Source organism: Boleophthalmus pectinirostris, unplaced genomic scaffold, assembly GCF_026225935.1.
Source record: "Boleophthalmus pectinirostris isolate CB_2022bp ecotype Guang Dong unplaced genomic scaffold, ASM2622593v1 HiC_scaffold_21, whole genome shotgun sequence".
Lineage (NCBI taxonomy): Eukaryota > Metazoa > Chordata > Actinopteri > Gobiiformes > Gobiidae > Boleophthalmus > Boleophthalmus pectinirostris.
Window position 1 is genome coordinate 645,605 of NW_026571175.1, and position 13,784 is coordinate 659,388.

Sequence of the window (13,784 nt, forward strand, 5' to 3'; positions counted from 1 at the left end):
AAGTTGGATGGTCTGATAATGGGCAAAATTTCATTGTTGTGACAGCACAGAACGAAGGCCTGCAAGTGTACAGAATGAGTGATGTTACATTTGTGAATGAGTCATTTCTTGTGGACGGTTGTAACCAGAGCACATTTTTTAAAAGAACCAAATCTTTTTCTAATTTTTATGCATTTTACACTGATTAACACCAAACTAACAGAAATCAGCACAGAAACGGAGCAGGCAACACAAGGGAGTATTTTGTGCACAAATATATATGTGTATGTGTGTGTCTATATATATGTATGTGTATGTATGTATATGTGTGTGTGTGTGTATATATATATATATATATATATATATATATATATATATATATATATATATATATATATATATATATATTATAATGTATGCACATATACCACCTGGCTCCCCTCCACATCGAGAGGAGCCAGTTGAGGTGGCTCGGGCATCTGTTCCAGATGCCTCCTGGGCGCCTCCCTCGGGAGGTGTTCCGGGCATATCCCACCGGGAGGAGGCCCCGGGGAAGAACCAGGACACGCTGGAGGGACTATGTCTCTGGGCTGGCCTGGGAACACCTCAGGGTCCCCCCTGAGGAGCTGGACGACGTGTCTGGGGTGAAGGAAGTCTGGGAGTCCCTGCTTAGGCTGCTGCCCCCGCGACCCAGCCCCGGATAAGCGGACGAAAATGTATATATATATATATATATATATATATATATATATATATATATATATATATATATATATATATTTGGTATCATACATTTTTCTATTATTTTTGTAGCACAACATTTAATTTAGAGTATGCATGATTTAAATCAGTCTAAAAAAAAAAAAAAAAAAAAAAAAGATTTTGATTCCACCAAAGATCTGCAATTATAATGTACAGATTCTGAACAATCTGAAAAGTGCTATTATTTTTATGGTAAAACATATTTCTGGCCGGAGTCGGAAGAACGCGGAGTGAATAGTTCAATAAAGTGTGGCAGAACAAAGGCGTCGCAGCTGTGCGTGGCCCTGCGTGCCTTGGATGCTTTCACTTTGCTGTTGCTAGGCAGATTAGACCCATCTGCGCTGTAACTGGGCAGACCAGTGCCCAGAAGCCAATCACAATAATCGCTGCGTGCCGGCGCCATGACAGCTAGCCAATGAGAGTGCGGCCCGGGTTTGTAGTCAGGCAGACATGACAAAGCCGTCCAATCACAAAAAGATCTGAAGGGGATTTTTGCTCTATCTCTGCTCAGGTACTTTCTTTTTATTTTATAAATCAATTACCACAAAATGACTCACAAAAGCGGCCCCGTAATAATCAAACAGACATTAAAGCACATGAGCGGGCCGGTTCTGCGCTTTAAACGCCGAGAGGGAACCTGTAAAAAGCCTATTTCAGAGCAGAGCTAGCCTCAGAGAGCTAGCCTAGGCTAAGCTACTGTGCTACGTCCACTATTGTGACAGCGGGCGGACACCGCGGCCGGGCGCAGCGATCTGACAGTGGGCTGGGGCTGCTGTGCTGGGCTCGGGGAGCCCGAGGGTGCCTGCCGGCTGCAGCTGCTGTCTCTCCGGGCGTAACTGACTCTGTCCCGGCCCAGTGCACCTCTGTCAGCCGCGTTAGCCTGTGTTAGCCCGGAGCTTTGTTGTGACAGCTCCGGTGCGTAGTAAAAGCACATGAGCAGCGGAGTAAACACGGGTCAGGGCGGATTTACGGGGGACTCACGGCGGGAGGAGCGGGGCTACAGGCGGCTAGCTTCGGTGACATAAGACACACAGCCCGGTGCTCTGGAACTCAGACTAAACACTTCTGAGATTTAATATAGTTTCATTAAAAGAACACGGAGCGGGGCCTGATGAGTTACACAGACAAAGGCATTTCAATTCAAGCCTCAAAATCAGAAGCACATCTCAACAATTTGGTTATTTTACTATCGGTTTATTAAAACTAAAGAGGCATTTATTACACACAACCTGATGTAATGATGAGTTAGTAGTTGTTCACAGGAGAAGGGCTGCTGTTACCTTTGTGTGGTCCAAACCTGTTTTTACACCTGAGTCATCCGTCATTAGTTCTTAAAGAGCCAATGTTAAACTTGACTGATCTGTTTTGTAATGTTTCCTCATCAAAAACTTACCTGGAATTTTGTTTCATTCACACATGTTTAACACAAACCCTGCATATTTTGGTTGAGTTCTTCTCTCAAACAGAAAAAACCCTGTTTCACCTTGTGATGTCACGCGGTAATTCAGAAAGTGCTCTACTGTGTTTTTAAACTCCACACACCTTAACTAGAATTATCTGGATCATTTCAGCCCAGGAATTACCTATCTCTACTGAACAAAATGCAATAGGAGCTGTTAACTTTATAGCTACCACTATATGACATCACAAGGTGGAACAGAGCAATCTGAGCTTTGGAGATGTAGACAGATAATAATACTAAAGGATTACTCAAACATGTGTGAATAAAACAAACCGCAACTCTTGTAGTTTTTGAAGTATGTTTTTGAGGTAACGACATTATATATGTGATTTTTTCTTTTATTTTCTGTTGTCTGGTGCAGATGGTGTGACTGGGGCAGAGATGTCGGAGGACAGTGCTACTCATCCAGTGGACCTGGAGCCACCGGAGGGCGACACAGAGCCCAGCATGCTCCTGCAGAAGCTCAAGAACAACATCTCGTAAGAAAAACGAGATAAACCAATATATTTAATAGGGCTGTAACAATAACTGAAGTATTGTGCTATCATAGCTTCAAAAGTCTCACAATAATACCGTGGCCTGTCACAATATATTGAATCACAACTCTCTTTCCTTAAATTCAATGTTGTGGTGCAGTAATAGCTAAAAAAAAACAGAACTATATAGACCATGATCCTTTGCTGTTTCAGCACAGACTACATGAAGGAATAACCACTATTAAGTACTTTTAAATCTTAATTCTTTGTATTATAACAGTACCAAAGGCTTGCCATGACATTTTAAAAGGAAAAAGTCACATATTCACAATTGTGTTAACCTCCACAAAATATCGCAATAAATATCGTACCGTGAGATGCATATCATGAAAATATCGTACTGAAAGATTTGGAGATCGTTACATCCCTAATATTTAATCATTTATAAAAGAGTTTAGTGTGGTTTAACAGCTTTACAACACAGCGGGCTAAACGTCTGTCCTTTTTTCAGCAAACAAGTTCAGACCAAAGTGGAGCAGATTTTAGTAAGTGTTTGTTTACTTCAGTTGCTTTAATTACTCAAAAAGTTTAAAGTTTTAAATTAAAATAATGAAAAATGTTCCCATCTCTTTGTGCAGACAGAGGTGCAGCGGTTCTCAGACAATGACAAACTGTACCTGTACCTGCAGCTGCCCTCAGGCCCCAGCTCCGGAGACAAGGGGTACGCTCATGTGTCACTGTGAGGTCATTCACAAAGAAGTGACATTTCATATGAGTTTGTCAGGTGGTTGGGATGTAACAGTCAGTATTACTGTGTATTACTGTTGTAGTACGAGCACTGACAGGAGGTCTGTGTAGTAAAGTCTCCTTTATAGTGGCACAGACTGTCCTCTCTGAACAAAGTGGACCAGCTTTAGTTTAACCCTCTCATCTCTCCTGTCCTTTCCACAGTCCTCTCCACTGTCTTCTCCTTTCCTCCCCTCTCCTCTCTGCAGTAGTTTAATGGTCTTTCTTGTGTCCGTTACAGTGGAGGAGACTGTGGCTCTCTGAACACAGCTGACCAGCTTCACACCTGTAACTGGATCCGGAGTCACCTGGAGGAGCACTCAGACACCTGTCTGCCTAAACAGGACGTCTATGAGACCTACAAGTGAGACCTGCTTAGACCCGGTTTAGACTGGGTTTAGACTGAGTTCAGACTGGGGTTAGACCGGGTTTAGTTCTAGTTTAGTCCTGATTTAGACTAAATCTTTTTACATGGATTTAGAAGTGATCTGTCCTGGTGTAGTCCTGCTTCGGTCTTGGTTTAGTCTTACCTGACCAGCCGGATTCACATGCTTTGAGAAAACTGTCTCTCTGATTTCAGAAGGCATGATTGACAGGCAGATTAGCCAATCAAAAAGACGCATACTCTGTTCACTTCCAACTGAGAAACAGCACAGATCATTACAGCAATCAAAGCACCAAACCATTACTTATCTAAAATTAGGGATATATTTTCATACCTACCATACGGAATTAAATTCTTCTCCTTCGAGTTTAAATAGAAATAATAAATCCGAATTGAGGTTTACATGGAAAACACATTAAATCGTCTTTATTTAATTCCACTCAGCGTCTGGGGATGGGTTCTGATAGGACAGGGACACAAACGTATTTACATCGACCGGAAGAAAACACACACTTCAGCTGCTACCGGCTTTTGTGTCATCTCGGTTTGTCGTTAAGCTTGGGGGTACGTTCATACAAACTGGGGAACAGCGTCCAAACCAGAGTCCTGAACCAGCAGGAGCAGCGCCGGTTCAGGTCAGGGAGCGGGGTTAGGTGTGCTTTCCCCGAGAAGAGCCAAATGTGAGGACAGACCGCTCAGAACAGCATATAACCAACCAAACGGGTTTCGCGCTTCTGTCTGGATGTTTTGCACCACCTCGGTACCATCTGCACGGATCCCATGCTTGGGGCCTGGTGCCACTGCATGTGCGTATTTTGCCCGACCTGAGCGTAAAAACTGCAAGTTTTGGACGCGTAACTTTTAGAATGCACGGAAAGTGAATGACGGTGGCTCCACTGCACACGCTAGCGCTCGTAGGGAGCAGCACGTCCTGCACGCGTAGATTACAAAAAATAGGATCCATCCTACTTTTTGACGCTCTACACGAGTGTAGGCGCGTATTCCCATCAAAATACACAGAGAGCATGGATCTATTGTTGTATTTGTGCGTTTACCATCAGCACAACGTGCTCCTGGGGCAGTTCTGTGCCATGTGAAAGAGCCCAGGTCCAGAAAGACTGTTAATAAGAGCTTTAAAACTTACTTTTGAAACCCTCGCGTTTGCCCTGGTCAGCCTCACTGTTGGGCAAGTTACTTTAAAACTGTAATGCGTTATTTATGACTTGTTACTAAGTAATTTGTTACATTACAATATTACTGTGTTTAAAATGTAAGGCATTGCATTACTATTGCATTAACTTTTGCGCCGTATATAAGTAAGTAAGTCCCTATTTATATAGCGCTTTTCATAGACATTTTTTGTCACAAAGACGCTTTACAGATCATTACATTCAGCATTATCCATTCACTCTATACCTGGTGATGGTAAGCTACTGTAGTAGCACAGCTGCCCTGGGGCAGACTGACAGAAGCGCAGCTGCCATGCCAATCCGACCACCACTATCACTCTCACACACCACTTTCATACTAGGCAATGTGGGTGAAGTGTCTAGCTATTGATTGATACATTGATTGATTGTATTTAACTGACCTTGACTATCACCTGTTCTTGGAGACCTATGTAGCATGTTTTGGGTTGATGGGGAAACCGGAGCGCCCGGAGGAAACCCATCCAGACACGGGGACGCAAACTCCACACAGAAAGGCCCGGGCGACCCGGGGATCGAACCCAGCCACTCAGCCACCGTGCCGCCAATATGGACCGTATATGGACTGAACCAGGACTAAAGCAGGACTGAACCTGGAGGACTGAACCAGGTCTAAACCAGGACTAAACCAGGACTAAACCAAAACTGAACCAGAGCTGAACCCGGACTGAACCAGGAGTAAACCAGGACTGAACCAGAGCTTAACCAGGACTAAACTAGGTCTAAACCAGGACTGAGCCGAGGACTGAACCGAGGACTAAACCAGGACTAAACCAGAGCTGAACCAGGACAAAACCAAGACTAAACTAGGACTAAACCAGAGCTCAGCCAGGACTGAACCAGGTCTAAACCAGAGCTGAGCCAGGACTTAAACCAAAACTCACATTTGTACCGAGTAAAATATTACAATTTTTTTCTTGTAATGCCTTACAGCAAAAAAGCAACGCATTACAGTAATTCATTACTTTTATAACGTGTTAACCCCGCATTTGGATGATGTAGAATGTAAAAGGGACGGGCTAGTCAAGCAAGGCAAGGTTCAGTGCTGGTTTAGTCCTGGTTTAGTCCTAGTTTATTCCTGGGTCAGTGCTGGTTCAGTCCTGATTTTCATGTTTTTCAGGCGTCACTGTGAAAACCTACAGCATCGTCCACTCAGTGCTGCAAACTTTGGAAAAATCATTCGGGATATTTTCCCAAATATCAAAGCCCGAAGACTTGGAGGAAGAGGCCAGTCCAAATATCCTTTCTCCCAGATGCCCTCCCTATGTGTCAGATGCCCTCTCTGTGTGTCAGATGCCCTCCCTGTGTGTCAGATCCCCTCCCTGTGTATCAGATGCCCTCCCTGTGTCTCCATGGGGTCTTATTCTATGTAAAAGCTGCTAATATGTTCTGAAATGGATGGGATTCTTGGATTAGTTTAAAGTTCAGATTTCAGTCTCTCTCAGATGTGAATGCTCATGGATGGGTTTAAAATGTGAAAACTTTCAGGAGGGTCAAAGGAGCAGAGCAGAGGGTCAGAGGAGCTGAGGAGAAGATCAGAGGAGCTGAGGAGAGGGGCAGAGGAGCTGAGGAGAGGGGCAGAGGAGCTGAGGAGAGGGGCAGAGGAGCTGAGGAGAAGATCAGAGGAGCTGAGGAGAGGGGCAGAGGAGCTGAGGAGAGGGTGAGAAGAGTAGAGGAGCTGAGGAGAGGGTCAGAGGAGTAGAGGAGAGGGTTAGAGAGTCAGTGGATGGTCAGATGGAACAAAGGATTCCCTTGACTCTTTGGACACATACTGCTACAGTGGGATTAGGAGGAAGACGGTGTTGAACATGCCTCTGCTGCCCAACCTCGACCTGAAGAACGACCCCGTGAGTCTTGTTTTTATTCCTGGTTCAGTCTTGGTTCAGTCCTGGTCTCATGTCTCTGGTCTCTTCAGTCGGAGCTGACGGAGCTGGTGCAGACGTACAAACACGAGGTGACAGAGGCGGCGTGCGAGCTGATCTGTGATTGGGCGCAGAAGATCCTGAAGCGTTCCTTTGACACTGTGGTCGAGATTGCCCGCTACTTGATCCAGGAGCACATTGTCAACCCACGCTGCGCCCAGGCAGAGCTGGTGACCGGTGCCGCGCTGGCAGGTACCAGGGGAGACTTTGACTTGGTTTAGTCCAGGTTCAGTCCTGGTTTAGTCCTGGTTCAAGTCTGCTTCTGGACTATTTTTCAGGGTGTCCTGTCAAACCGTACAAAGTGATAAAGAAGACCTCAGGCGTCTCTAAACCGGACTCGGACTCCACCTCAGACCCAAAGGTGAAAAACTCGATGCAAATTTCTCTCAGTGTTTTTAAAATAAAGTTTTTCTGTTTTGACAGAAGGACACGGGCGACTTGTGCGTCTCTGTGAAGGACCGAGTCAAGCCATCTGAGCCTCAGCCCCGTCCGGCCGTGGGGCGCCACCTGCAGGTACAGCACATAACTACAACTCCAGCTCAAACACTGGGGCGCCACCTGCAGGCACAGCACACAACAACAACTTAAACATAACACACTAATCCTTGGTTATTGGAAAGATTTTAGAGACAAGTTTGAGACCATGGTAAAGAGAAAAATACCTTCATTGTTATGTTTTATTTACTCAGTATTATACTAGAAAATTTTTTTGTTGGTCAGAGCAGTGGATGCGCGCGGCCTGAGTGCAGAAAGCGCAACTGTCTGTGCGGTTAACATGAAGCTGCAACACTAGCCAGCGCAGTTGTCAGGACTAAAACTGTTTATCACCGTGTGATAAATTAAGTTCTGAAGCTAAATGAACATTAGTGAGTAGGATACATCTTAATGACCCATACGATTTAAATACAGGTGAGTGTGTAAATGACGAGAAGAAACATCTCAAACTTCAGTAGCCGGTCATCCACTCATACCTGATCAATACACCTATCCCCACCCCCAGGATAACCTGAAGTCTGCTGAAATTCTACAGGACACTGACATGATACAGACAGGACAGAGGCTCTTTGTGCAGGAGACGTGCAGTAGAGTGCAGTGACGTAGTCTGATAATTGCTCTGTATTTTGTTTATGTTGTTATTGGTGCTTCCCCTCTCCCTGTCTCTCTCTGGTGTCTGAACCCACCCCTCTCTTTTTCAGGTGGAGGCGTACATGAAGAAGTTGCCGACGATCCTGCCGCGCAGCTCTCTCCCCGACTCTCTGTCTGTTCGTTCATCTCCTCCGTCTCTTGCTCCTAAGGACGCCTCGGGGGCATCAGCGTCGGCTAACCCGGCTAACACCACTAATGCTCCGGCTGCTAACTCGGGCGGCGGGGTCAAGGTTATCGCCATGGCAGCGCTGCAGCCGCCGCAGCAGGGGGCGGTGCCGCTCATGATCCTACGAGCGGAGAACATGGCCCCACCCCCAAACAGCTCCGGGCCAGCTTGCCCCGCTCCCTCCGCCGCCGCGCACACTTCGGTTGTGCAGAAGGCGAAGCGACGCCTGGAAAACGCTCCTCACACCCCAAACACCGCACCACCTGTCAAACGCAAACGAGGACGTCCCAGGAAACCCCGGCCAGAAGAGGCCCAACCCCCTGCGCCGCTGCCTGCCCAGGCCCCACCCTCCATCATCACCTCAGTGACAGGCGGTGTGATCCAGAAGGCCTCGTCCGCCCCTAGTGTCTCTGGCTCCTCTGTGGTGGAGTTGGTGATCCAGGACCCGGCACTGGTGTTCGGGCACCTGCCGTCCGACAGGGGCGTGGTCCTGGGAGCACCTCCCGACAGGGGCGTGGTTCTGGGAGCACCACCTGACCGGGGTGTGGTCCTGGGAGCGCCGCTCCTACTCCAGAACCCCAACTGGGAGCTGCCGTCCAGTCACATGGTTGAGGTCATCCAGAAAGCCCCGCGACCGGGGCACTCTGTGCCACCAAACCCAGCCCCGAACCCGGCACCCAGCCCCGCCCTCAGCCCTGGGCGGGAGGTGGAGCTCATGCTAACACCGGTGGAGCTGGAGCTGCCCGCAGTGAGGGCAGGGGGCAGGGCCGAGCCGGACGGGGAGCGGCCTAAACCGGACGAGCACTGACACGAAACGCCATTCTGTGACTCCGGCTCTGAGGTCTGACCACAAATACATGTGCCATACTGCAGTAACAGTACTGCAGTAACAGCAGTACAGTAACAGTACTGCAGTAACATTACTGCAGTAACAGTACTGCAGTTCAGATGTCAGAGTCAGGGGAGGAGGCGTATGAAGCATTGGTGGAAATCCAGATAATGGAAGAATGAAGCCCATGCCATTTTGTTTTTATGTTCAGCTCTGCTCATCTGCTCCAGGACTGAACCAGGACTGAACCAGGACTGAACCAGGACTTGAGGAGTTGAGCAGAACTGTCTTTGTATTCGTGCTTTGTTTCTTTGGTTTGTCCCTGAATGTTACACAGACTCTTAGGTGCAGTGGGACATGGCACAGTTCAGCACAGGTCGACACAGGTCGGCACAGTTTGGAGCAGTTTGGCAGTTACGGGTTTGAGAGACGTTCTTCCAGATGTGTCTCTTTGTGTGAAAAAGGCAATAAGCTCAGAGCGATTAGAGGTTTGTGAACGAGTAAGAAATAATGTAAACTTTAATTTTAACACAAGTAAATAAGAACTATTCTACATTACAACAATTTAGAACTGTTTAACTCAGATGCCCTCCCATCCTCCTGTATCCCTGTGTCAGATGCCCTCCCATCCTCCTGTATCCTTGTGTGTCAGAGATGGAGCAGGTCACATGTCTCTAGTAAATCTGCAGATGTTGTGGTGCGTCAGATGCCCTTCCAGATGTTGTGATTGGAGAAATATAGAAATAATCAGGGGACAAAAAACATGTGACTTTAGATTTTTCTGATGAAAAAACTGAGAATGACATAAGAAGGTTCATTAATAAGACCATTTACAGACGTGGACAAAAATAATTGGTACCCCTCTGGTAATGAAAGAAAAATCAACAATCATCACTGAAATAACTAGAAACTGATAAAAGTAATATTAAATAAAAATTTACTGAAAATTGTCCAACAAAAATTAAACATTGTTTTTCACCTGTGATTCAACAGAATCAGTAGAAAAAACAAAATAATGAAACTGGCCTGGACAAAAATGATGGTACCCTTAACATAATATTTTATTGCACAACCTTTTGATGCAAACTCTGCAAACAAATGATTTCTGTAACTGTCAATGAGACTTCTGCTCTGGTCAACAGGTATTTTGACCCACTCCACATGAGCAAACTGTTTTAGTTGTTTCTGGTTTGAAGGGTTCCTTCTCCAGATGCATGTTTCAGCTCATTTTACCGACGCTCAATAGGACTGAGATCTGGAGATCCTGTTGGAAGACCCATGACCTACGCCTGAGACCAAGCTTTCTGACACTAGTCAACACAGTTTGTTCCAAAATACCTTGATAGTTTAGAGATTCCGTTGTACTTTGTACAGATTCAAGACACCCTGTGCCAGATGCAGCAAAACAGCCCCAGAACAAAACCAGGTCTCCTCCATGTTTCACAGTAGGGACACTGTTCTTTTCTTGGTCTACTTCATTTTTGCGTCTGTGAACATAGAGCTGATGTGTCTTGCCAAAGAGCTTCAGTTTTGTATCATCTGTCCAAAGAACATTCTCCCAGAAGTTTTGTGACTTGTCAGTCTGCATTGTGGCAAATTCCAGTTTAACTTTTTTATGATTTGCTCTCAGTAGTGGTGTCCTCACATGAAGTCCACTTTGGCTCAAACAGTGATGGATGGTGTGATCTGACACTGATGTACTTTGCCCTTCAAGTTCACATTTAGTTTCTCTGGAGGTTCTTCTGGGCTCTTTGGTTCCATTCGTATGATCCATCTCTTCATTTTGTCATCAGTTTTCCTCTTGCAGCTGCGTCCAGGGAGGTTGGCTTCAGTCCTGTGGACTGTAAACTTCTGAAGAACATGTGTAACTGTAATCACAGGAACATCAAGCTGCTTGGAGATGGTTTTATTGTCTTTATCTTTAACCTGCTTGTCTATCGATTTCTTTCTTGTCTCCTGACACAGTTCTCTTCTTCTCTTTCTCTGGTCCATGTTCAGTGTTGTGTCCATCATGTCTCCAAACAGCAGAATGACACATGTGCCCCTTTAAACAGACAGACACCTGTGATGCAGATTAGAGACACACTGAAGTTTAACATGTCCCTATTGTCCAACTGTTTACAATCTTCTCTTGGGGAACCATCATTTTTGTCCAGGCCAGTTTCATTAGTTTGTTTTTTTAAATAATTCTGTTGAAGAACAATTCAAAAACAGTGTCTGATTTTCATTCGTTTATTTTTCAGGAAATTTTGTACTTATTATTGCTTTTCTTGATTTCAAATAATTTCAGTAATCATTGTTGATTTTTCTTTCATTATTAGAGGGTACCAACAATTTTGAACACATCTGTAAAACATAGTACCAGAACTGTAGTGTAAGTGCAGTAATTATTCAAGTAGAAATATCAGTACATAATTATTACTGGAACCAACACAATGCACCAAATTCCAGTACTCTAGTGACTAAAATAAAAACACATCTCATCTCCAGAAGCACAATCCTCTGCGGCAAAAAAACACTAAATATGACTGTTTAATATGACACAGATTAGGATCATTTTCAGATCAAAAATATTTTTGAATGTAAATGTATTTATTCCCCCAAATCTTTGCACTAATTATTTATTTAAATTCTAAATTTCAGTTGGAAATTTCAGTTGGAAGTTTCTTTGTTGCTGGGAAAAATTTAAAGAGGGGGTATTCCTCAATTATAATTTTTTTTAATAATGTTGTTACCTCATCAAAAACACACCTGGAGAGGTTTTAGAGTCATCCATGCATGTTTGAGTAATCTAGAGACTCCTTCTGGTTAGCAGTACAAGTGAAATGATACACAACAATCCTCCATAAATATACAAAAACATAATGCGAAACTACACAGGAACTTGACAAACCCGATGAGATGTGCAGTGGATTCATTAGCTAATTCAGTGTGTTGTGATAGTGCTCTGAAGGGGGAGTGAGCAAATGGAGGGTCAAAAACGAAAGTGAAATGTATTAAACATGTCAGTACGTTGTTCTGGGCAAACATACTGTAGCATGTTCCAGGGAACATGGTGATCTAAATCTGTTCTGTGTTATACTTCATACCCCACATAAGTCAAATACCCCCTCTTTAATGCCTTAATGTCAATGACTTTTTGTGGATTTGTTGAAATGTGTTTCCTTTATGTCATTATTTAATTCTACTGGATAACATAAAAATATAATTCCCCATAGTTCCAAAAATGCAGTGAGATTTGAAAATGTATTTGAATTCCTGTGTTAAAAGTGGTTAAAGTTGCACTCTTGAAAAGTTTGTTTAATGCTGAATTTTTGGGGAATTTTACATATTTTCTGCTTTAAAATCGATCCAAACTAAAATATATTTGCAATTTATTTAATTTGTTCAGAAATGCAGTTTGGAGTCGAGTGATTGTTTATTTTTTTTAATGGATGTTAAAGGAAAAGAAAGTGAGTTTGAACTGAGCTATTAAACCAGGACTAAACCAGGTCTGAAACAGGACTAAGCCAGGATTAAAAACAAGACTAAATAAATAGGACTAAAAACAGGTCTAAACCAGGACTAAAACCAAGATTCAAGTGGGTACAAAACAGGACTAAACTAGGACTAAAAACAGGTCTAAACCAGGATTAAACTACTGTAGGTCTAAACAAGGACTAACAGAATTTAGTCAGGACTAAACCAGGACTGAACCAGGTCTAAACCTAGACTAAAACAGGACTAAACCAGGAAATTGGGAACTATAAAGAGGACTCATATGAACCTGGTTGTCACCAAGGACTAAACCCGGACTAACTTTGAACTACATTACCCATGGTTCTTAGCGACTGTTGGAGGCAGAAGGTGAATCACTGTGAAACTTAAACGGGTCAAAGATAGAATCGGATCAGAGCTCGGGTCCTCCCTCCTCCTTCCTCCTCGTCTCCTTTCCTTCCTCCTATACCTCCTTTTTTCCTTCCCTCTCTCCTCGTCTCCTGCCTCCTCTCTCCTTGTCTTTGCTCTTCTTGTCTCCTTTCCTTGTCTCCTCTTTCCTTCCCTCTCTCCTTTGCTTCCTGCGATGCAGTTCTTCATAATTTGACCCAAATATTTTTTTTTTCTGTTTAGTTTGAAATGTTTTGTTTTTGTTTGAGCCTCTTTGGGGACAGAAAATAAAATGTAAACATCCTATAGCTCTAGTCCTTTGTACATTGGCTTTAATTTGTATATTTCACATGATTAAACCTTCATATTGTGCCATGTGAGTTTTGTCCCCAGAGAGCCTCCGTCTGATTGTTTAAATTTGTGCAGTGTCTCGTCTCTGCATGTTTTTGTGTCGGTTTTTAAAATTGTTAAAAAAAAAAAAAAGAATTGTTAAAGTTGAACTGGTTTTGTGGCGTCGTTTTGCACTTTAACAGACACATTCAGGGTGCAGAGTTTGTCCCTGCTTTTGGTTTTTCATATTTTCATCGCTGGAATAAAAGACGACGCAAGCACCATTCTGTCTCCTGGGTCGTTTGTTTGAGCTGTGTTAGTTTCACTGTGACACAACTCAATATTTATACCAAGTTCAGAGTTCCCACTCTTTTTTCACTGACAAAATTTCAAAACTTTTCCACGAGTGAATTTTCCATGACTTTAAAGGCTCCTACATGTGAAGAATTGATCACACTTTTAGGGCTAA

General features: G+C 44.0%; 1 protein-coding gene across 1 annotated transcript; it reads left to right on the forward strand.

Annotated features, from left to right (window-relative positions):
• Positions 1 to 1,091: 1,091 nt before the first annotated feature.
• Positions 1,092 to 13,599, forward strand: rfx5 (regulatory factor X, 5). The gene is made up of 11 exons (XM_020920707.2): positions 1,092 to 1,252; positions 2,565 to 2,682; positions 3,191 to 3,224; positions 3,318 to 3,400; positions 3,707 to 3,829; positions 6,179 to 6,295; positions 6,827 to 6,905; positions 6,974 to 7,172; positions 7,259 to 7,341; positions 7,404 to 7,493; positions 8,177 to 13,599. The coding sequence occupies exons 2-11, from the start codon at positions 2,585 to 2,587 to the stop codon at positions 9,098 to 9,100; spliced, it is 1,830 nt and encodes a 609-aa protein (XP_020776366.1). The 5' UTR covers positions 1,092 to 1,252; positions 2,565 to 2,584; the 3' UTR covers positions 9,101 to 13,599.
• The last annotated feature ends 185 nt before the right edge of the window (positions 13,600 to 13,784 follow it).

Coding starts and splice junctions, on each gene's coding strand:
- rfx5 (XM_020920707.2), top strand. CDS start 2,585: ATGTCGGAGGACAGTGCTACTCATCCAGTGGACCTGGAGCCACCGGAG. Junction 2,683..3,190: donor AAGCTCAAGAACAACATCTC/GTAAGAAAAACG, acceptor TCCTTTTTTCAG/CAAACAAGTTCAGACCAAAG. Junction 3,401..3,706: donor CCCAGCTCCGGAGACAAGGG/GTACGCTCATGT, acceptor TGTCCGTTACAG/TGGAGGAGACTGTGGCTCTC.